This window comes from Phyllostomus discolor, chromosome 8 (assembly GCF_004126475.2).
Source record: "Phyllostomus discolor isolate MPI-MPIP mPhyDis1 chromosome 8, mPhyDis1.pri.v3, whole genome shotgun sequence".
Lineage (NCBI taxonomy): Eukaryota > Metazoa > Chordata > Mammalia > Chiroptera > Phyllostomidae > Phyllostomus > Phyllostomus discolor.
Genome location: NC_040910.2, coordinates 80,375,587 through 80,399,709, shown reverse-complemented (window position 1 = coordinate 80,399,709; position 24,123 = coordinate 80,375,587). Strand labels below are relative to the sequence as shown.

Here is a 24,123-nt window from a genome sequence, read left to right as displayed (position 1 = left end):
TCTCAAGTAACTGTTTAAACACTGCTCAAGGGTTAAGTTACTGGGCATCGGGCCTCCTTCCCCTCTTTCCCTTCCAGGGACCTCTGCAAGCAGAAGGGTGTCCCCAAGCCCAGCCCCACGTGGGGGGTAGGCAGGGGAGTGGGAGACCACGTTCCCCTCCAGGGCAAACCCCAGGGCTCGAGGTTTCAGCTCCTCTGCTTGCTGTTTCCCTGTTACACCCACTTCTGTGCCAGGCTTGGTGAGGGACTGTGCTGATTCTCGGATGCCCGTGGACGCTCAGAACGAAGTAACCTAGGGTCACGCAAGGACAGGCTGAGCTGGGATCCAGCCCGCGGCTGGCTTCCCCCAGAGCCCGGAGCTCGCGTGTTGAACCAGCAGCCTTTTCCACACAACTGCTCTGCACACAGAGCCTGCATGTCTGCTCACCCACCCGGACCACAGCTTCCTCGCTCTTGCCCAGGAGAAAGCTTCCCCTTGTCTACCCTCAGTCTCTCTTGCTGTACCTCTCGCTTTGTTTCCCTTGCCCCAAGCAGACACACACCCTCCTCTGGCAGTCTCAGGCACTCCTCCTGACCACAGCATCTCTCGGCTTCATTCTCCTTACCCAAGAAGAACTCCATCCTCGAAGGCAAGAGTTTCACACAGAGCCTCTACTCCCAGCCTCCCCCCGCGATCACTTCCTGTTTCAGCACCTGCCTCTCTGCCTCTATCCCACCCCCCACCCCTGCCCGCAGTCCTCTTGGCCCTGATCTGGTTGCTGCCATGCCCCCACCCTCAGCGTGGCTTTCTCCTCCGTGTTAGCAATTACACATCTTTCATCATCTCGTGTTTTCAATCTTATTTACATACATCATACAATTCAAACTGCTCTTTCTATTTGCTCTGTGCTGGGTTCTCAGAGGCCCCCACTGTGAGAGTGTCCTGCAGCGTTAATGGTTTCTGGCAGTCGAGGACAATGGCAAGAATGCAAGGTCTCAGGCTGGAAAAATGTGCCTTGAGTTCTGCCTTGGCCACTTACCAACGCTGTGGTTTTGAGGGACTTTCTGACCCTCGCTGATGATCAGTTTCCTCTTCTCTCACTCTCTTCTCATCGGACTTCTGTGATGATTCACTGGGATAAACGTTTCATTCATTCCAAAAACATGTCCTTACTGAGTGAATGATATGCACCGAGTATCAAGCGTTGCATCTCTCCCTTCAGTTTAGTGACCCACAACGCAACAGGTAAGGTGCCTAGTGTGACACCCACTGGGTGAATGTGGGTGCCCCTTCCTCTCTGGAATGGGAAAGATCTCTTTATATTTCTTTCACTGGAAATTTTCCCATTTCTCTGATGTTTCCCAGGAACATGCAGTCTCTGGTGTGGTTTTGCAAATTAGTACATTGCTCTGCAGATGGCAGGCTAATCAGAGAGGTACGCCACGGGTACAAAGTCACGTGGCAGGGTGGTGGGTGGGTGACAAAGACAGTGCCACACGGAGTTGAAAGACTGCTTCCCCTCCCTGTCCCCTTTCATCTTGCTGGATAGTTCTAGGCCTTGCTGAGCTCCCAGGGCACCTCTCACCCTGGCCTGCCTACCTTTCTCCAGCTTGCATCTGCTCAGGTGAAAAGGAGAACTGAACACCTTTGTATCCAGGACGTCCCAGGGCAATTCGGGCACGGCTGGATCCAAAGCTCAATCAGGGTCTTCAGGGCTCTCTTCATCTTATCAGTCTTTTCTGTTCCTCTGTCTCTGTCGGTCTGAGTCCACAGCTGACCTTCTCCACATGGCAAGAAAGTTGTCCCATGGCGACCTTGATTCTGTTTCCTATACACTTAGTACCACCATAGGAACGACTGTTTTTCCCAGTAGATTTAGCCCCAAAATCCAGGGAAGGCCTCTGATTGGCCCTGCCTGATCACATGTCTATTCCAGAACTAGTAGCTGTGGCGGTAGGAATGAGTGTATGCACAGGATGTGTGTCTGCTTGAGCAGGGTCAGCTCACCAGAACCTCACAAGATGAGTTTGCTGCTGGAAAGAGAGCTGTGTTGCCACAAAGGTGTAGGGCTGCGAGACAAAACAGAGACAGCAGGTAGTGCCCATCGAAGCGGTGACTTCCGAAGCCAGCACTGCACTCACAGCTTCTGACAACAGTTCCTGTGCCTCTTGTTCAGAGAAGCCACAGGGAGTAAAGTGCATGGTTGTTGGGGTCAGGAAGATCTGGGTACGAATTGAAGTCCTGTGCCAGAAGCGTGTGTACGGAACTGTGTGATACTAATCAGATTTCTTAGCCCATCGGAAACTCAGTTTCCTCGCCTGTAAAATGGGGATAACAGTTCTTACCTCACAGACTTTCACATTAAACAAGCCAACCAGCAAGCTCAGTGCTTGGCATGGAGCAGATAATTAACCTACCTCTGATCTCCTTGCCTTCGGTTCCTGACTTCCAGCTTGGATTCTGGGTCCCAACTCCCGGACCCAGACCAGGTCTGTCTGTACTTGCGGGCCCCCTGCTCCTCTGTCCTGGACAGAATTCACAGAGGGGCTCATTCGAATGAAGTGGTAGAAGGTCTTTTCAGGAGATGCTGCATGTTGTTTTGTGTGTGTTTGTTGTTTCCATCCTGATAATAAACATGCAGGTTTTACAGTCACAGAACGAACAGAACCTTGACATATGGGCCTCTGTTTATTTGCTTGATTTAACGGTGTTTCCTGGTTCATAATCTTTCTATTGCTAAGAACGCTGAGTTTCTCAGGGATCTTCTTTCCTGCCTGCCCTCCCTCCTTTCTTTCCTTCCTTCCTTCCTTCCTTCCTTCCTTCCTTCCTTCCTTCCTTCCCAAATATTCCCTTAGCTCACTCTGCCAGGCTCTGGGCTAGATGCTGGGGACCCTGTGTGAAAAGATGGACAGAGTCCTACCTCCACAGAACTTACAGCCTAGCAGGGGTTTCAAATGTTAAATAACTCAGTCATTTAAATACAACTATAGCAGATGCTGGAGGGAAGGAACACAGAAGGCCATAAGAAAGGAGTTTGACCTTGTCTGGGGTATTCAGAAGGGCTTTCTGGAGGAGGTGACATTTGAGCTGAGTCTCTTAGAATACGTGGGATCACCCAGTGAAGGGACTTGCGGAGCTGAGTGAGGGGAGAGTCCCTGCCACACAGACAATGTAATGGAGAGGGCAGAAGGGAGTGGAGTGCTGCCTTCTAGGACAAGACAGAGGGCCAGAGTGTCCGGAGAAAACAGGGCACTGGGGACGGCAGCTCCATGGCAGGCAGCAGACGGGGCTAGATCACACGGGGCCTGAAGGTCACACGAAGGCTTGTGATTTGAACTCCAGAGTAGCGGGGCCACAGTCGTTCGAGGGCTGCTCTCTGCTGTGGAACTGAGAGATCTTACCAGGAGGTGGCACTTCAAGGTTCTGCTTGTCATTTCCAGCTTGATGACGAATTGTTCGTTGCTTACAATCCCAGAGCAGAAAGTCGTGGTGTGGTGAGCTCCTGGCGTGGTGCCAGAGTGCACTCTGCCCTTCCCCACTGTCCCTGGACTGGGGGTCCCTGTGGCTCCTCCTCCAACCCAGTCAAACTCCAGGAGGACGGTGCCCCCTGCCCAGCTCCAGCTTGCTGATGTCCATGCCCACCCCATCACACCCCACCCACCCCAGCGCTGCATGGCTTTACTGGGGCGTGACTCAGTGCCCTCTGACATCTGCTCTGTGTCCCCTGCCATTATGCCTTGGAAGTAAGGGATTGGTGTTCTCTAAGCGTCCTTTATCGCTCTCAACTCTCCTCCCACCAGAATCATCAGGTCCCTGAGTTAGAGGCTTCTCAGAGAATATCTAGTGTAGCTCAGGGGGTACTAGTCTAGTACAGCAGGGGGAGAGGCAGCCGCTTAGCTTCCCGGAGTCAAATCCACCTTCCTCGCCCTCTGAAAGAAACTGTATCCTCCGCTGTACCAATGCAGGCCACTCCTCCGCCAAGCCCTCCGGCCCCCAGAAGCCTGATCCCATCTGGGCTTCCAAGAAGCGCTGCAGCCAGAAAACAGGAAACAGAGTCAGGCATGACCCAGGAGTTACTGGGGTGCTGTTCCAAGGCCTGCAGCTGCGCACCCAGAGGTCTGGGGTCCTGGCTCCTCTCCCATCTGCTTGCAGTGAGTTAAAGAAATACCCGTCCTCTGCTGTGGATTTAGCCTTCCAGACCTCTCGTTTGTGCTACCCTCTGCCCCCGCCCCCACCACCCTATCCACAGCATCTTCCAGGAGTGGCTGCTCTGCCAATGAGGAACCATCTGGGGAACACCCAGAGAACATTTGCTCTCTCAGAGGCCTTGTGATTTTTTTGAAGGCGGTCACTGCTGAGGAAAACAGCCTGTGTGGACGGTTTGTTCCTTTCAGTGACTGTTTACTGGCAGAGAGTTCACCGCCTGTGCCCGGCACCTGGGATACCAGATGAGTGAGGCTGGGTCCCTGCCCTCAAGGTGGGAGATGACCAAACAGATGCCCACAGTGTCCTATGATAAGTGCTCTGAGGTGTATAAGGTTCTGAGAGGCCAGAGGAGGAGCCTAACTGCGTGGGGAAGCAGGGAAGGCTCCCAGGAAGAGGTGTCCCTGGAGCTGAGGTTGGAAGGATCAACAGGAGTTAAACAGGCTGAGTCAGGAGGAGAAAAGAGACACAGGCAGAGAACTGGGTTGAGCCAGAGAGAGCCTGGTACAATTGGGGAACTGCAAGGAGTTATGGGAGATTCTAGGGGAAAAAGCAGCACTGGGGCCTTGCTCTTTGCTCAGCAGGCCAGGGACAGCAAAGCCTTCCTATGGAGGCACCAGGCTTCTCCTCTGAGCCTCCCCGCTCTGGCCCTGGGGGCCCGCTGCTCTCCCACCCTTCCTAAGTCTAGGCTGGAAGGGCTTAGCCATGGTGCACAATTCAGCACTCGGGATGGAGAGGCGAGGGGGAGGGGAGGGGAGAGACTTACAACTGCTAATGTCTGACCTGGGTCTGGAGCTCAGGGCTCCTGGCTCACAGCCCAGTAATCTCAAAGAAAATGAGAAATGATTTTTGAAGGCTCATTCTTTAAGAAGCATGCTGCAGATATGCATAGCAAAGAATCGAGATGATGTCAATAACGGACAAAGCTGGGGAGGGGGAATTGTGAGTATTCTTCCTTTTCTTATTAAATTCGTACTTTATGTGTTCTGTGTAATTGGCAGTTACTGCTTTATGATTAGAAACAGTAAAGGAATAGGAAAAACTTTGCAGTAAGAAGCATAAAGATCAAACCACATCTATAGTGGAACCCTAGCTTTTTAGTAAAACTGTGGAGAGAGAAGATGGAGAAGAAATAGGCTACATTACAATGTTAATAGTAGTGGTCCCTGAGGGCTGGGGTTATCAGGAGACTCGCCTTTTTTGCCTTTCTAATTTATGTACGCTTGTATGCAGATGTTCATGTGTTCCGTGAACCTGTTCCTCAAACAGCCTCCTAATGGGTCTCCTCGCTTCCTTCCCTGCGCTGCATAGGGGCTTCCCGTGGCTCCGTGCTAGAGACAGCACATGGCCCCTGGACAAAGCCCCCATTCCCTGCGCCTAGTTGACTCTTGCTCACCCATCAGTACTCAAAGCCCACCCCCACTGCTTTAGAAAAGGCTTCTGGAGTGGATGCTGCAGACAATCATGAAGTCCCCTTCAGGAGCTGCCTGGACGGCTGGTGGTTAACACTCACAGAGGAGTCTGTCTCTGGGAAATGCCCTGGCACAAAGGAAGGGCCTGTGGGCAGCCTACATCCATTGTCTAGTGCTTTGTAGGAGAAGGGGCCTGGGTAATGGAAGCCCAGACCCCTGGCCTTAATTTAGAGCAACTCTGGAGGGTCGTCTCCACCCCAGAGCCCCCTATGGGCTCCGGCTGAGACCCATGCTGCTAGTGCTGTACAGGGTCCTTTCTTCCCCCACCTGCCACCTTCACTCCCCCACAGGTGCTGATCCTGGGAGCATGGCCCAGGAAACATCTCTAACCAGTAATACCGTCCTTGACCTCCCAGGCTAGGGTAGGTGCCTTGATTATGTGCTCTCCCTGAGCACGAGTCTCCTGTATAAATTTTACGTCCATTTGTGGCTGAGATCTGTCTCCTCCAATGAGTCACAAGCATTCCGTCACATGGGCACATGGTTTAGAAATATTTGTTGAGTGAACAAGTTTATTAATCATCTGATCTAAACGCTTAGGAGGCCATCAACTTCACTGAGGACTGCAGAATGCCTCGTTCATGTATTCATTCATTCAATAAATATTTACAAAGAGAAACTGGATCCCTATCTCTCAGCCCCTAAAGAATTCCAGATGGTCCAAAGATGTTTACATGTAAGGAAATAAAACCAATAATGTTCTAGAAAAAAGATGAGTGAGTTTTAGAAAATAATTTTGGAATATTGAGGGCCTTTATAAGCAAGATACACAAAATTTGAAGAAAAAAAGGTTACTACACATGATCACATAAAATTCTAAACCTTTTACAGACAAAAATAAAGATAAAAACAAATCAATAAAGAATATTTGTAACACCTAGATAAGACAGGAGGCTAATTCTTCTAATATACCAAGAATATTTACAAGTCAAAAGGAAAAAAACACACTGAAAAATGGGCAATGCATAAAAAGAATGATAAGAAACCTTATTTATATTCTAAGAAATACAAATTAAAACAATAATGCAATATAATCTTTCTATCAGTATTGACCAAGTTGGATAGACTGACATTATCCAGCCTTGGTAAGAGTGTGGGTAAACAGCCCTGGCTGGATAGCTCAGTTGGTTAGGGTATCGTCCGGATATGCCAAGGCTGCAGGTTTGATCCCTGGTCAAGGCACATACAACAATCAACCAATGAATGCATAAATAAGTAGAACAACAAATCGATGTTTCTCTCTCAATCTCCTTTCCCCTTTCCCTTATTCTCTTTGTCTCTAAAATCAATAAATAAAAAATTTAAAAAGGAGTGTGAGTAAATAGGAATTTCTTTCTCACTTATTGGCAAAAATTGTCATGAGCTCTTGGAAAGCAATTTGAAAATATCCAGTTAATGAAGAGCATTCTCTTTTTCTGACCTCACAATCCTACTTCTAGGAATACACTCAGTGACCAGGGCAAGGACGTTGGTGCTCTATGTGGTTGGCTAGGGGAGCGTATTTGGCTTTCACTACTTGGCCCTAAATTCGAAGAAGGACCAAAAGTTAGGGAAGCCGTCATTGATCAAGTCCTGGCCATTTGAGGCCAATTGCTGCAGGGCTTGTGGTTTGGCTGCCTGGGCTGGTCACTGCAGGTGGTGGGTCAGAGTTCTGTTTTTAGATGTGGCCTGGCCATTGTCTGTAGCGTATATTCAGCCCCTGAGAGTGACCGTCTCCTGTCTCACAGCACACTTCTGTGGCCTCCCTGCTGCTCTCCCTGCTGCTGTCCTCGCTCTCCAGGCTCCGCGCCACCCTTGAAACCAGAGGGCCAGGCCATGAGAGAGCTCCTCTAGCCCTCCACAGCCCTCCTCCCACGGCTGCCGTGGCAGTCAGACTGAAAATCTCCTGCGTGTTCTGCCCCTGGCCTCCTGGGAAGTCCCCACTTGCCCGGCCTGCTCCTGTCTCGGGGCCCGAGTGTGCCGCTCCCTCACCGGCTCGCTCCCAGACCCTGCATCTGCACATGGTGGCCCTTTGCTGTCCAAGGCTTGGACCAAATGCCACTGAGTCTACCAAATCATCATGTAGTCTTTCCTCCAAAGCATTTCTCACTCTTTGAGGGTGTCCCGGCACTTTACTGTTTCCTTGTTCGTTGCTTGGCTTCCCCCCCTGGAATGTCATCTCCATGTGGGCAGGGACCACGTCCTTTCCTTTTTACAGAGGCCCCAACCCTTGTGCTGAGATCGGAAACTGCTAATCTTGTGTGTGTGCGAGCACACGTGTGTGTTTAAGTCCAAGTAACAGGATCTGCTAATGCCTTGAATGTGGGGGAAGGAAAGAGAAGAATCCAGAATGACTTGCATGTTTTTGGCTGAGCAAGTGGCAAGATGATGTTGCCGTGGTGTGAGATGGAGGACAACTGTGGGAGCAGCAGGCTGAGTGTGGGGGGATCAGGAGCTCTGTTCTGGACGTGCCGAGGTTGAGTTTGGCTGTTAGAACTCTGCGCGGAGATGTGGAGAGGCAGGAGGGGCCTGGAGCTCAGGGGCAAGGTCAGCTTACAGATGAGAAGGCTGGGTGAGCCCAAGGAGAAGGTGGGACAGAGGCCTACCCCAGGCCTCTGCAGTCAGAGACTGGACAGTGAGGGAGGCCCTGCAAGGAAGCCGAGAAGGAGTATCCAGGGAGGCACGGCTCATCTTCCTAAACTTCCGTTTCCTTAGAGTTACCAGGGATTAGGGGTTAACAGTACTTCTCTCATAGGGTGGGTGTGAGGATCCTGGGCTATGCATTAAAAGTGTGCAGAAAAGCGCCTTGCACGTAGCAAGGGCTCAGTGTGTGTTAGCTAAAGATAAGCACTTTATCTCTGACCCTTCTGATGAATTGCTAAACCCTGCCTGCTGGTCTAAGCCAGGAGGTGAGAGCTTGTAGGGGAGGGCGGGAACCCGTCTGGGTCGGGCTGTCCAGGCGCCGGGCACCTAGGGCTGGCCGAGGCACATCGCCAAGCCAGCAGGTTTGTGCAATAGACTTGCTCCCAAAGGGCAGGCCTAGACACCCTCAGGGACGGGGCCTGGCTGAAGGCAGTGATTAAAGAGGGTGAGTGTATCAAGTTCTAGCAATTGTGCTATTAAACAGAAATATGACCTCATTTGATACTCCCAAGCCTTAACGCTCTGTTAGGTGCCCAGGGCACAGGGAAGAGGTGTGGGTTTCCTGCATTTCAGCCTCCATGAAGTGTGGATAATAGTTGCAGGTATATAAATAATTGTAATAACTAGTATCTTCAGTAGCCCCCTCCTTGCCTAAGCCCTTAACCACCTACCTACTGCACTTTAGTCCCACCTAGGGGAAAAAGAATGTCAGTAGAAGATGACAATAAACCATTCTCAAACCGTGGCGTTTCAGGGACCACAGTTATCAGGGTGGGTACTGTCTATGGGTAGGTGGAGGTGGCCAAAGGGAAGCTTTCCAAGTTCATGTCTTCTGCTTGGGACAAGGTTAGTGCTGTCTCTATTTTCTGTAAAACAAGTCCTCCCAGGATATTAAGTCCAGCTTGAGAAAGATCTTCATATTAATGAAATTGGCTCATTTAATTCCACAATGAAGCACAGACCTTTCGGAGCACTGTGCTACGAGCAAAGGCCCCTGGGATTGCTCACAGTCCAGTGTAGGAGGCAGAAGAGGAAACAAAGTGTTTCAAGACAGGGGTGTCCTAAGATGCAGGGGACAAGTGCTGAGGACGATGGCAGCTTGGAAGAAGTGAGCTGGGCCAGGCTGGAGGTGAGCGAGGGCTTCCAGGAAGAGGTGGCATCTGAATCCTGAATAGTGAGTTGGATGTCGTGAGTAGAAGGTGAGTGGGTGGTCTCCGGGCAAAGGGTCATTTGAAGGTCATTTGGCTTCTGATTTGATAGGTCTGGCGACTTAGTCTACATTTCTGGTTATTCGGTAAATGTGGAGGCGACCCTCAACATCATCTAATTTCTCTGGCTTTAAGCCCCAGAGCTACCAACCACATCCAGAAGATGGGGAGTTCAAGCAAGTTAACATAGGTAAAAGGGCTTTGAAGAGTTTAGAGACACAATGGGACAATAGAAAGGCAATGTGTTCATGGGTATTGGAAGTGTCCCTGGGCACTCAGGTCCTGTGAATTTTTGAACCTGGGACCGGATGTGCTGTGTGGTGGATCACCTGGAGGCGGGCAGCACAGCCAGGGTGCTGGAAAGTGAGGAATTCGGCTTCAATGAATTAGCCTAGAATTATGCAATCAGAAAATCCAGAAAGAAGCTGTCTTCATTTTAGCATATATGCAGATTTTGTGTTTTGTTATTCTTTTTATTTTGGCTCATATTTGTGGGAGTGGGCACCATAATTTTTTTAATACTTTGACCTTGGAAAGGTTATTTACATTATCTTTCATTTCTAGTCACTTTCATCCCGTTCCAAACAACTTGCCAGAAACAGCTTCTAGCCCTCTACTCAACTCCCCAACCCATTGCTCATCACTCCCTTTTGCAGGCTGTAATCGCTGGGAAGTTTCTGGCCTCAGAAAATCATGTCATAGCCATGGACACAATGGGTATTGGTACAGGGTGCTTACATGTGCCAGGCTCAGAGGCTGAGGGCTTTATATGCATTGTTCACTTAATCCCTAGGACAGCAATCACACAGGAGAACCTTGAGGCACAGAGAGATAAAGTCACTTGGCTGAGATCACGCTGTGAATAAGGGTGAGAGATGGAGTTGAAACCCAGGTCTGCCTCCATCCACAGTGCTGGCCCTTGACCTTTCATTCCTCAGGCTGCCTCGTGGCTAGAACTGGAGAGGGCAAAAGCATGATCCCATTCTGAATCTTCACTTTACAAACTTATATGATGATAATATGGGACCTCATCTACTTCCAAGTCCATATTGCCAGACTCTCTGCTTAGATTACTTTTATATATATGTGTAATATGTGAGTACATATTTACTAGGAAAGGAAGTTTCTTTCAAAAGACCCAGTAGAATAGTTAAGTGCCTTTCAGGAAATTCCGTCTTGCAAAAGCAAAACAGTGTTCTTAAATTATTGGCTTTATCTTGTTATGTCATAGTTGCCAATTTCCTGACCATGCATTCATCAACTATTTACTTAACACCTAGTATGTACCATGAGCTGTTCTAAGTACTAGAGATACAGGAATGGGCAAGACTGCTGGCGAACAAGTCCCTGGGTAAACAAACAAACAAACAAACAAACAAAGGAAACAAATCCATGAACCAATCAGGTTGACAAATAGTGATAAGGCAGGTAAAGGAAGCAAACAGGGCAGCATGACACAATGACAAGGGACAGGGAGGGGCTGCTCCGGAGAGTTTGGCTAGGGAAACCCCTTTCTGGGGAGGTGGCATCTGAGCTGAGAGCTGACAGATGAGAAGGCACCGTGCATCTGGTCAACCAGAGAACAGCACAAAGGTGACAGCCCCATAGGGAAGAGGAAGAGGCTGTGAACCGGCTCTGCAGCAAGCTGCTTAGGGGATGAGGGGCCAGTGAGAAAGACCAAGAAATGGCAGCCAGAGGGGAGGAGGAAAAGCAAAGTATTAAGGGCAAGGAAGCTGAGAGAGCTGTTTCAAGGAGGACAGTGTGGCAACTGTGCTTGAGAGGCTGTCTCTCAGATTTGGGGCCATGGAGGCCACCACTGAACTTGAAGAATTTCAGTGGCAAGGCTGTCAAGCTGTATGATGAAGACAAAAGCTAGACTAGCACGTTGGAGAAAGCATGTGAAGACATTTTGCTATGAAGGTTAGCAGAGAAACAGACTAGAAGCTGAAAGAGCATCTGGGATCAGGGGAAGGCGTGCTGACCATGCTCCCCTCTGAGATGTGTTTGTGTTCTGCTCTGGGCTCTGGGAGGGCGAGCCTTTTGTACTGCATCACCTAGACTCTCCTGCTAGAATGCTCCCAGGTGGGTTCAGCCGAGGGGAGGCAAAGGCAGGAGAGCTGTGGGCTGGAAGAAGGAGGTCAGGTGTTTCCCCCTCTCTTCCCTCCCCCTCGCTGCTGCTTCCATGCCTTGTCTCTAGCAGGGGCTGTGTCCCCTACGCCTGCAAGACTTTCTGGGCTGGCCCCTCCTCCACGGCTCTCAGAACACTGTTTCTTCCCCTGACCCTTTCAGCACCAGGAATTACCACCCCCACCCAGCACAGCTTGTCTCTGGGTGCTCAGTGTCCTTGTTTGTTTCCTTAACTTGTAAGTAGCCCCTTCTCTGAGGTCAGTTGAATCATCTGAGTGAGCCCTGTTTCCTGCGAGAGCCCTAACTGATACAGAAATGTGCTTTTCCTCCCTCCCCTCCTTTCCCTCCTTCCTTCCTTCTCTTCTTCCTCCCCACTCCTTTTTTGTTTCATGGAGATACTAGAACATGATTGTGTGCAAATGAGAGTGACAGGGCAGAAAGGAGAAAACAATGGTGCAGAGAAAAGCAGACACTTGCTGAGTGGAAGCCTCAAGGCTGCCGGAGGGGCGTGAGTCCACTGAGTCCACGTAGAAGGGTGGGCCTCAGGCTGGGCCAGAATGCCTCTTCTTCGGTTATAGGAGGAGAGGCTGGAAGCACGCATGCCCAGCAGGAAGGCCGGTAGATTTGGTCTAATGACTTCTAGTTTCTCCATAAAGGGTGAGGAGTGCAGGGTAGTTTGTAGAGATAGAAGAGGGTATAAAATAGCCATCTCTGAGAACAGGAAAATGAACTTTCTAGGAAAGGCTGGTAGGCTTGCCAGGCACGAGGAGTGCCAATTTGAGGTTTGTGGTCATGAATTTAAAGAACAACCCACCAGCAGGGCTGTGTGCTGCACCAGCGTTGTTCAGCCGGTCCGGCGCAGGCCTGGAGAAGCCGAGGGGTTGAGTTTTATGGAGGCTGGGCCTCAGCCTGGTTCATGTGATGGGAAAGGGGCACATTTATTGGAGGGGGGCAGCTATGGAGGGAGAGTCACAATGCAGCGTGGCATCTACATGAGGTAAGCAGGAAGGGAAGGCCCTGAGCTCATGAGAGTAGGTGACGATGACGATGGATGGGAGGTTTAGAGGAAGATTATTATACTCCTTTTTACAGACGAGGAAATATAAGCTCAGAGTGGTGCAAACCTTTCCCAGATCACACAGAGTCTATGTGAGCCCAAGAAGCACAGGGGTGGAGAGGAAGCTGGAGCCCACAGCAAACAACTCGAAGGGACTGGGAGACTGGTACGAGGAACCATAACTAGGAGAGCATGGGGTGTATGCACCCTCGTGGCTTCAGGGGGCAAGGACTTGAAAGGGGGGAGGGTGAACCGGGGGAAGAGGTAACTGAGAGCAGAGAGAGTACCTACACTGCCTCCTGGCCTTCCCTGGGCTGATCTCGCCCTGCGTCTCCCACAGAAGTTCCCTCCGGCCAGGTTGCCTGAAAAAGTCCGTGACAACACTGGTGTCTTCAGTTTTAGGGTCAAGAAGGGTCATTTTTTAATTTGACTCCTTCCTGTGACCTGACTCAGAACTAGGGCTGGCCACACCACACAGGTGGTGGTGATGTGTCTTCCAGAACAAACAGCTATGCCACACAGGATCCGTATCCGTCGAGAGAGGCCCTGGTTTCTTTGCCTGTAAAATGCAATCCATCATTTGATTATTGAAGCCTGTGTGAAACCCTGCTGTGTCCCAGGCCGAGTTTACTTCCCTTATCCCACCCAGCCACCCCTGGAGGGAGAGATTATTATACCCCTTTATTCCGATGAGGAAACAGAAGCTCGTAGGTGAAAAGTTTTCCTAGATCTTGAGCCTACGTGAGTCGAGTTAGGGAAGCAGGCAGGGAGAAAACCAAAAGTATGTGAGGCGTGAAAGGTTCTCTGGGACTGTGGACGTTAGAAAGACTGACTCCATTGTGGCTCGGGTGCGGGGGGCACGTGATCAGATCTACGGGACGAGTAGAAGTGTGTGTGGGGAGAGGGAGAGGGGAGGGCAGGAGGAAGGGACAGCCCGAGCCATGGCGTAGTGATGTGGTATCCACGGCGCGAGCCAAGGCAGTTGAGTGTAGGCAGTGGGGCTCAACAGTGGGGCGGGCTTCCTAACTCTGTCTACAGTCCTGGGGCTCATGGACACCTGTAAGGGGCCCACCAAGCCCCTGAAGTTGTATCTCGGTCATGAGAATGTGTTTATTCTTCTTTTCTGGAGTGACACCTTTGGTTTTCATCAGATTTTTAAACTGGGACATGGACTCAAAAAAGCCTTGAGTAGCCCTGGCTAGAGCGGTTCAGTGGATTGAGTGCCAGACTGTGAAGCAAATGGTCGCTGGTTCGATTCCCAGTTGAGGCATGTGCCTGGGTTTTGGGCTGGGTCCCCAGTGGGGGGCGTGAGAGAGGCAACCACACATTGATGTTTCTCTCCCTCTTTTTCTCCTTCCCTCCCTAAAAATAAAATAGTAAAAAAAAGCCTTGAGTAGCAAAAGTGCTTGGAAGTGCTGGCAGGGCCCAGGAATGAAGGGCCTCAATGAGGAACTCATGCAGCACTCTGGGGTCAAAGGGGAGCCCAAGGCATTTTCTATCTGGTGAGCACCATGAGAAGGGTCTTAGGAAGATAAGAGGTTACTGTGAGCTCAAACCAAAGTCTTTTGTAAGCTATAAAGTCTGTACCATTTACTGCTCTATTCTTAGTCTAGCACAGTGCATCTCTCCAGGGTGACTCCATGCCTTTCTTGGACAATTTAACTGAAGGTGAAATCCCGGGAACCAAAGCTTCCTTGCACCGTCTTGGGTTGTGAGAGAAACCTGCTGAGTACTGAGGCGACGCTGCGGGGTGGAGGTGGGAATTCAGGGGAGCGAGTGCAGCACATGAGGTTGTGGCCACACCTGACTGCGGGGTAGGGCTCCTCCCACAGCGCCCTGCTTCACCTTTGGAGGAGTGGGGGCAATAAGGCCAGGATGGCTAAAATCATTTCTTTCTCCCTTTCACTTTCAACCCATTGGCTTGTCCTGTTGGCTGTCTCCACACTCGTCCTCCACCCCCCTTCTTTCGCCATCGCCTCCTCTCCCACCCTCCTCCTGCTCCTGCTCCTGCTCCTGGCCTTGGCCACAGCAGCCATCCTAGAAACCGGGCCCCTGTCCCTGCCTTACCTCTCTTCACCATCCACTCTCCACATGGTGGCCGGACGGATCTTTTAAAAACACTTCTCTGGCAAGGAGTGTAGCTTTCTTTCCATGTACTTCGAGAGCTCTGCTTCTAAAACTTGAACATATATTCAAGTCATAAGGTGATCTTGCTAAAATCCAAGATTCAGTTGATCTGGGATGAGGTGTGAGACGCTGCATTTCTAACAAGCTCCCAGGCAATGCAGCAATCTCGGATTTAGAAAAAAAAATTCAGACTTCCTGCCCATGCCCCACTTTATCTGGCCCTGGCCCAGCAATTCCACGTCATCTCCAGTCCCCGTTCTGTCTCACCACTTTGTGGCCACGCTGGCTTTCATTCGGTTCCTGGAGCGTGCCGAGTCGTCCCTGCCTCAGGCCCCTTGCACGTGGTGTTCCCATCGCCTCAAATGCCCCTTTCTGGAGGTCCCCAGGGCTTGCTCCTCTTCATTATTTAGATCTTAGTTCAATGATCAGTCAGAGAGTACTTCTCTGACCGCTTCCTCTCATAAAGCACCTTATCTCCTGGGAATTTGCGATTACTATTTGCTTTCCCCCCTTCATAGTTCTTATCATCCTCTGAATTCATTTTGGTGCTGTATTTGTTGACTTCTTACCTTTCTGTCTCTACTCATGCTTGTTCCATGTGAATACAGACTTGGTTTCCTTTCCTCTGGGCCTGTCCTGGAGCCTGGCCCACGGCACGTGCTCTTTCTATGTTTGCAAAGCATGAGGCACAAACACAAACAAGCCTGCATAGCTACTGTGGTGCTGAGAGCCACGCAGGGGAGTCCACACCAGGAAGGCTTAGAGTGACAATACTGCAGGTGTCTGAGGCCGAGGGGAGGAAGGAGAGAAGGAGCAAACTTTCTGTACTGAGGGGCCATAGGAAGCCTTAAGAGCCTGGAGCTGAAGTTGGCCCTAAGAATCAGCACAGAACAGATGAATTCACCTATTCCAGAACAGACACACTCTGGAAGGGGTGGGAGGAGGAAAGTAAATAACATTAGTTAAATGAGTTAAGGAAGTACCTGGCACATGGTAGGTATTTATCAAATAAATAAAAAGAAATACGTCGAACTCTTACTTTGTGACCATCACTTTGCATCATCACCTGCGTTCACCCTCAAACATATAATTGCCATCTTGTAGGTGAGGAGAGGGACTACGAGATGAGAAGACTGGTCCAAGGTCAGACAGCAGTTCAGGAACAGAGCCTCAAACCCCACTCCCTAACACAGCTCTACTGAGGGTTGCGAACGCTGCACTTCCTGTCCCCCTTCCCCACGATTGCTCTGCCTGTGACCACCCAGTATCCCGTGCATTCTACTTGTCCGACTTCTCTTACTTGAATATAAATTCACTCCTGTCTTCTCAGAGTCCAGAACACAGAGGTCTGCTGCATAACTAGATACTTAATGAATTCTTATTCGTTAATGTTGAATGTCAAAAGGATGCATGAATGGGGTTATTTAAACATCTTTGCTTTCTGCATCTCTCAGAGGCAGTTCTGTAAATACGTGGCTGCCGGGACACCCAAACCCAGTCGGCAAGGCTGTAGCGCGTTTGAGATGGAGCGGGAAGGAGGGCTGTGGCTTACTGAATGCTTCCAAGAATCCAGAAGGAAGACTGTGTCCACAGAAGAGGCACAGCTGCATGGACCCTGGCAGGAGGGCAGCCAGGGAGCTGAGGCTTGTCCAGTCTCCAGCCCCGATACCATCGCCATGGTGGCATGTGAGGTGTGGATGCCACAGGCTGGCAGTTGTCCTCTCAGGATATGGCTTCCCACATCAAGCGGCCCTGGGGGAAAATGTGTTGACCAGGCCCCCACGGCAATCACAAGCTTGATGGAAATGCATAAATAGGCACTTAAGCAGGAAATCTCTTGTGAATTGAGTTAGAGTGAGTCAGTCGCTCAAGCCTGGCAGCTCTGGCTACTGAACAACTGCAGGTTCTACACCAGCCAGGCTGCGCTGTGGACCTGCATACCTGACCTTCCTCTGCGCCAAGGCTTCTTAAAGTTCGGCCCCTAGATCTGCAGCATCAGTATCACTTGAGAGCCTGCTGGAACACGAATTCTCCAGCCTTGTCCTCAACTTACCGAACAGGAAACCCTGGGGGTGGGGTCCAGTCCGCTGTGTGCGGTACGGAGCCCTGCAGGAGACACTGGCCCACCGTCAGGGCTGAGAACTGGGTCGAGCAGTTCCTCTCTCAGGGCCGTTATCACTCTGCAGCATGGGGGTGGGGTGGGGGTTAAGGGAACAGTAAGGGTAGGCGGGCTTAATAGATACAGCACAGAGGGTCCTGTGACAAATTAAGTGATAATTGGATCAGTGATTCTTAGTGGGGAGGGTCAGGCATTGGGGAGGAAGACCCCTGTGTTTCAGAAAATCTCCAGAGGAGGGGTTAGTTTGCAAAAGCACACTTTAAAGTTATGATGGTTTTGTCTTTCAGACCTAATATGTAATTTAGTTTAACATTTCAAATGACATTAAAGGAAGGTGTGATATAAACTGCCAGCCACTACTGACTCTATGTGCAATTTAGGACAAAATATAATGCTGGGACCCTACCTCCTGTCCAATCCTTATTCTTAAAAAAAAAAAAAAAAAAAGGTGAAGAGAGAGGGAAACTATTAAGCTGGCCCAAGAGAAACAGAAACGTGGCACACCTGGAGAACTTGTGAAATGGGTTGTACTACTTTATGGAGTTCCTACTGTGTGCCAGGCACTGTATTTGGCTCTCTGAAGAGGCTACAAAGATAATTTAGCCAGCCATTTAGGCAGCTGAGGAGCCTACAAGAGAAACTAATTCTGAGGAGGGATATTTCTTCTTGTTGGAAGTCTGGATGTGTGGGAGCTTAGATTGGTGGCTTGGCTTTTCAGTTTAGCCAGAGAAACAGAGCAGTGTGAACTGGTAGGAGGTGGGAGGGGTGGGGTGGGGTGGGGATGGGATGGGGTCTGAATGCTGAGGCAGGAAAGGCTGCCAGTCCAGGGGCAACACTGCCCTCACGCCCACTGCTCTGGTCTCCAGCCGTGTTTGGAGATCTAAGGTTGGATGGTAACAATTGCTAACATTTATTCAGTGACTACATGTGACAGTAATCAATCTAGGTTTTGTATATACATGAACTCATTTTTTTAAAAGATATTTAAAAAAAATACTTAAAAATTTATTTTTAGAGAGAGAGGAAGGGAGAGAGAGAAACATCCATAGGTTGCCTCTCGTACGTGCCCCAACGGGGACCAGGCATGCAACCCAGGCATGTGCCCTGACTGGGAATCCAACCCGCGACCCTTCGCTTTGCGGGACAATTCTCAACCAACGGAACCACACCGGCCAGGGCTAACCTAGTTCTTCACGTGGTCCCTATGAGATAGGTACTGTTACCGCCCCAGTTTTGCTGATGGGAAACTCAGACGTTTGGAGACAGCCAACTTTGCCCATAGTCACACAGCTAGGCTGCACTAGAGACTGAATTTAAAACCAGGCGTTGGTTGTCTCTAGAGCTCTCCTAAATGCAGGACAAATCAGTGTGCCGCCCCAAGAATTCGGGCTGTATGGCTGGTTTGGGGTGGCAGAGGGATGGTACACTTATTTTGGTGAGTGAAAAGGGTCCAGAAGAAAGCCCTTCAGTCTTTCTCCATGCCTGAGCAATTATTTCCTTGGGCATGAACAATCGGGAGTCCAGTGCTTTGAGAACCTGCTACAGCACAAGCACTTAAGGCCCCTTCCCACTAGATGGCGGCCCCTAAAACTCACACAGAAATTCTGGAACCTCAACTGTCCCCATCTTCCAGGGTTTGGCTGCGGCTGAGGAATGGCTGGATGCAAACACTCCTCCGTTCCAAAGGGGACCCGACCCCTGCCCCGCCCCATCCGGGGGTCGCGGGAAGCCCTTAGGCTGGAGGCGGGTGTGGGGCACTGGGGTGGGCGGGGAGACAAGGCTCCCTGGCTCTGGGCGCCCGTGGGTGGAGTCTGCGCGGAGCAGCCACTCCCGGGACTCAGAGGCGGTGGCTCCCGCACCGTCAGCGTCCACCGCAGAGGGAAAGGCCGGGACCGCCGGGCGCTAGGCGTAGGGCTTGGGCCAGGGTTCCGAAGGCGCGGGCCGGGAGGCAGGTGCACAGCTGGGACTACAAATCCCAGCATGCCCAGCTGCCCTGACCCGGCCCCTGCTGCCACTTAAAGGCTCTGAGAGCCGCAGCCGTCGGGTCGCCGCGGCTTTCGCTTTGCTGCGGCGGCTGGGCGGGCGGGAGCAGCGGGCTCGGTTGCCGGCTCCACTCGCGTCCCATCTCCAGCAGCACCGAGGGGCGCTCCTCGTGCGGCCCTCCCGGCTCCGAAATTCCCTTCCGAGCCCGCGTCCCCGGGCTCCCCGCCTCAGCCACCCTGCGGCACCGATGCCGAGGCATGGATAGAGCGGCACGGCGTGCGGCGGCAATGGGAGAGAAGGAAGGCAGCGGCGGGGGGGTCGCGGCGGCCGCGGAGAGGGGCGCCGGAGCCGCGGCAAGCAGGGCGCTGCAGCAGTGCGGGCAGCTCCAGAAGCTCATCGATATCTCCATCGGCAGCCTGCGCGGGCTGCGCACGAAGTGCGCGGTGTCCAACGACCTCACCCAGCAGGAGATCCGGACCCTGGAGGTAAGGCTGCCGCGGCGCGGAGGGTCAGGGACCTGGGCTGGGCCCGAGGATGCAGGGGTGGACGGCCCGGGTAGCGGCCCCTAATAGCTCGCTTTATGCTCCTGTCCACACCTTTACTTGCGTCCTTAAGCCTGGGTCGCCCTGTTTGAAGCCTGGTCGACCGCCTCCTTCCTGGGTTCGGTGATGCGGCAGGTTGAGGACCCAGGACCAGCCCCTCACCTTGGGCGGGCTTTGCGGGGAGGGGCGGGGTGGGAACTGGGACCTGAGCGATGGGCGGGGTGGGCTGCGCGCAGACAGCCCTTGCCTCTTCACCTCCGCCCCAACCCCATTTCCAGCTTGCCTGGCCGCAGAATTCATGCTCCCACTGAGTCACACGCTGGACTTTTCCCTGTGTGACTGAGCAGAGCAGCCGTGGGCTGGGGTGACGGGGCAGGGGGAGGTCCCCCTGAAGTGTGAACAGAGGCCCGTCGTTGTCTGCTTTCGCCTCACACCCCAGACACTGTCTTGTCCATTGCTTTTCTTTCCTCCAGGTTCTTGTGTGCTGCTTTTCAAAAAGTGTTTGCTGAAACTGCATTTTTCTCTCCAGGCATTTGGTGCTTTCCTTTCTCTCTGCCACAGCGTTTCACTGCTCAAAATGTAATTACCCACGGACTCCCCTCAAACATTGGATTTTGCTTTAGGAAGGATTTTGCTGGGGAACTAGCCTTTGGTGTGAAGATGACACTATTTAAGGGCTTCTGGTGGAGACAGCCTCCAGTGTAAAGAAGAAATAAGATATGCTTGCCCTCCTCTCTCAAATTATAGCTGGGAAGTGCAGTATTAACACAATTTGGAAGAAGCAGCTAAAAGTGTTGGGTTCTCCGAAGCATGAGGAGATCCCCCTCCCCCGTACACAATAGAGGGAAACTAGTGTATTCCCAACTTGCTTTTTTGTCCAGAAGCTGGGAAGGCTGTGGAATCCACAGACCAGTTAGTAATCGCTAACTCCGACTTGAAGAAGGGGCTCCACCTTGCCTTGATGCATCTGGCCTTCTGCAGATCTGGAAATGTTTTGTTTTGTTAGAATCTTAATTTCTCATCCAGGCCCCCTCCCTCCCTTTATTGCTCATTGCCTCTGCCAACTGTCATAGGGCCAGTGGTGATTTGTTGTAATTATTACAAGACCCAATCCTCTGCATGCTGTAAACCTGAATCCCTGTTTGATCCAAAATGCTTGGGGGTGACTTCTCTCCTTCAGTTTTATTTTTTTCAAAGCTATAAAACATTGGAAGGAACATTGGAAGCTTCCAATCACTGCTGGCTATTATTATTTTTGTTACAGTTGCTATAGCAGTGCTGACCGGGGCTTTGCTTAAAAAACAAACCGACCAACAATACCCCACACAACTGCTCCTTCTGCAGACATGCTGCTGTTTTCCAAGTGGCCAGAGACACTGCTGTCTTGAACACAGACAGCTAAGTGTGTTTTTGCCCAGCGAAGTTCGGTTTTTGAAGCGACACAATAGGGGGCCTATGTGGCTTAGTTCTGGGAGGGGAGGGTTCTTGTCCAGCCGCCTGTGTCTGGTTGAACTGTGGGGCTGTTGGAATGGGAGAATGTGCCCCGTGCTGGCCTCTCCAGGATTGCCCCCATTGCTGCTCCGAAGTGCTCCCGGTTCACAGCGTGGATACTGGAGCACCATTTGCTGTTCATTCTCTGGAACTGGCGCTTCGCCCTCTTGGTGCCCTGACTTTCAGAGTCACTCCTGTTAACCCAGGTGTGACGTGATGACACCACAGGGCATCCAGCTCTGTGCGTCTCTGAGCTGGTTTATTGGCTGATCCAACTGAGCAGCCAGAAACCCATCCCAAAGCCTGAAAGGGATTTGCAGGGTAGCCTGGAAACCAGTACCCAGCTCCCTGTCGTCTCCAATGTCTTGTGGATTCAGGTCCGCCCTGTTTCATGAAAAGGTGGACTTCAGTTGTTAGGGAGGATGGGAATTTAGACCTCAGGAGCTGATTTGCTTGAATCACTTTATCCCAGAGGCCTCAGCTTCCTCACCCAAACAGGGAGGCTGGAGTGGATCTCCGTAGACTTCTGTGGTCCAGTGAAGGGGCCCCAGATGGGGTGAATCAGTGTTTGTTATACATACCCGTGTTTGAGAATATCCCTGTTTAGTAAACAAAAGACCAAACTCATAGATACAAGGGAATGGCGGTTACCAGAGAGGAGGGGTGGACCAAGAGGGGAAAGTAGGTCAAATACAAGGTGACACGGGTGGTGAACACATCGTAGAGCATACAGATGTTGTACTCTAAAGTCATACCCCTGAAATTTATGTTATTAAACAATAAGTGTTACCCCAATACGTTCAATTTTTAAAAAAGACTAATAAGAAAAATTTAAAAAATTATTTCCTGCCTAAGAATGGTTCCAAAGTCCAGATTTACTAAAGTGATAAAATAGCGGGGAAGTTCATTACTCTAAGAAGCCTGATGATGGGGGCAGTGGCACAGATGGGAAAGCCCATGGCTTTGATTTTGGGTCCAGGTTCTGTCACGTGACCTTGGGCAAGTCCCATTATGTCTGAACCTCAGGCATCCCCATCTGTACAATGGGAATGAGACTGCTTAAACCTGTAGTGTTGTTGTGAGTCTGTAAGTTCATCTTCTTCCTATTAAGAGATTCTCCTTACAAACTTTTCCTCGTGAGGGTCCAATGGCATTCATACCACAGGTCACCTTTAGGCGAAGCTTCTTCTCTAGCTAGAGAAGCTTCTTCTCTAGCTCTTACTTCCCAGAGGTGGGTGACACAGGCCAGGAAACCATCCCAGCAGCATGTGGTGAGGTCACGTGGGACCATGGTGATATCCAGGCTGGTTTTCTTTCCTGTTCTGCAGTCTCCTCTCACATTCCAGGGCAGGGCCTCCAGAGGCAGTGCTTGCAACATTGGATTCCTGGCTTTTGAAGAAGGGATTGACCAGAGGGCTTGGCTTATGCAACCACGCCAGACTTCTCCCAGAGTCTTTAGGAACCCCAGCCCACTCTGACCCTTACTAAGCAAGCACTCAGTGGGAGAAACAGCACATGAGATGCCCCTGCACGTCCCCGATGCTCGGCCCAGCTGCTGGAGCTGAGATTGCAGATTGTGATGGTATGCGGGGTCAGCGTGTCTAGCCACTTGTGATGACTTTCTCCATGTCATGGTCCAGCTTGGATCTAAAAGAGTAGCAGGAGCCAAGGTTTAATTTTTGCCTCCTACCTGTTTGCTCGTGTGCTGGGCCCTCCTGAGCCTGAAGAGAGTTCCTGGAAATCCACCAGTGTTTGTCACACACTTGGTTTTCTCTACATGGGATGGGGGAGGAGATGAAATCCGCACCCAGAGTCTGGATCTGCGGATGGAAGTTGTGAGGCTACTTCATCCCCGCAGAGCCTGGTGCCCCATCCCCATCAGAGCCTCCGACGGGGTCTGAGAAACCCACTGAGGCAGGATGGAATGTTCTCATTCCCCGGATGTGCGCACAGCCTGGAGCCCCACACCAGTTCACTCCCTCATGCAGTCACCCTCTTCGGGCCGCATCTGCGCTGGGCACTGGAGGCGAAGAGAGCGGCACCTCACGAAGATTCGTGTTTTGTGGACACTGCAAATGGGCCCTTTCCTGCCTTCTAGTACTTTTCAGAGACAGGCCTGGCACACGGAGTCTCCCCACTTTGTGCTCTCCTGGAGAAAAGTCTCTCCTAAAAAGGGTGACCTGGAGAAAGGGTCCCCAAAGGACCTTTCCCATTGGCTTTGCTGGGAAGGGGACATTGGGGAGCTGGCCACTTCTGGAGAAGTTGCTAGGAGGCACCTGGGGGACCAGTCACTGCTGGGAAGGTCAGGGAGGCTTGACCTTCACTCAGCCACACTGTGGCTAAGGTCCGAACTGTGCTGTATGGGAGACCTGAGCTCCTCCTGTGTTCCCCTCCCCCTGCTCCCCAGATCCTCTGGGTAGTGGAACTGCTGGGGAGGGGAAAGGGTGCCATTATTCCTCACAGAGCAGGTCGTTGGGGTGGTCATGGAGATGCAGTCACTCGACACACCTGTCGTTACTGGTTTGCCTGCTGAGCTCCTAGCAACAGCCACCCTGGCAAGGATTTTGAAATAGTGAGGATGGTCTCTAGGTCTCTGGGGACACTTTTAATCTAATGGGGCAGCCAGGTGGGCAAACAGTAGCAACTGCCATATTCTGGCTTGCTAAGAGTGCTTAGGAATTGGGAATGTGCCGGGAGGATTGGCCGGTCCAGCCTCCTTGTTTTATGAGAAATACTCCCAGTCTTGGTGACTTGTCCCAAGTCACAGGTCCCTGGCAGAACTGAGTGCGAAACCTGGTTTTCCTTTCCTCACCCAGCTGCTGCCTCCAGTACGGCCTTTCTCTGCTTCTGCTCCATCATCCTAGTTTCAACTACTACTGGAGGTTTTAACTCCTGCCATCCCTGAAGGGGTGCAGAGCTGGGGTATGGTCCCCTTGGTGTCAGCTTTCGCTTTGAGAACGTTTTCGTTGATGAAACTTGCCATCAGCATACCTCGGAGGTGCAGGTGCGGGAGAGGGACAGGCGGTTTCCCTGAGACTGGGGAGGGCTGGGTGGTGTTGGAGGGAGGTGTTATGAGATCTGCAGCCCAGGCTGGTGTGACTGCCAGGAGCCCAGGGACAGTGATGTGAAAGCTCCTTCTCCTCTGGGTTGGCTCACAATCCAGGAACGCTGTACCAGCTCCCCACCCCTACCC

The 24,123-nt window shown here is 51.4% G+C and overlaps 1 protein-coding gene across 5 annotated transcripts in view; it reads left to right on the top strand.

The window, feature by feature from the left end:
* The first annotated feature begins 18,782 nt into the window (after positions 1–18,782).
* The window catches only part of KSR1 (kinase suppressor of ras 1), a 150,670-nt gene continuing 145,329 nt past the window's right edge, over positions 18,783–24,123 (top strand). For 3 of the 5 annotated variants that reach the window (XM_036033372.1, XM_028521076.2, XM_036033374.1), the window contains exon 1: positions 18,785–19,382. In XM_036033372.1, coding sequence (XP_035889265.1) covers positions 19,155–19,382 — 228 coding nt within the window. In that variant the 5' untranslated portion in view covers positions 18,785–19,154. Of the gene's footprint in view, positions 19,383–24,123 lie in introns of all 5 variants that reach the window. The other 2 variants (XM_036033371.1, XM_036033373.1) reach the window with 2 other exon arrangements.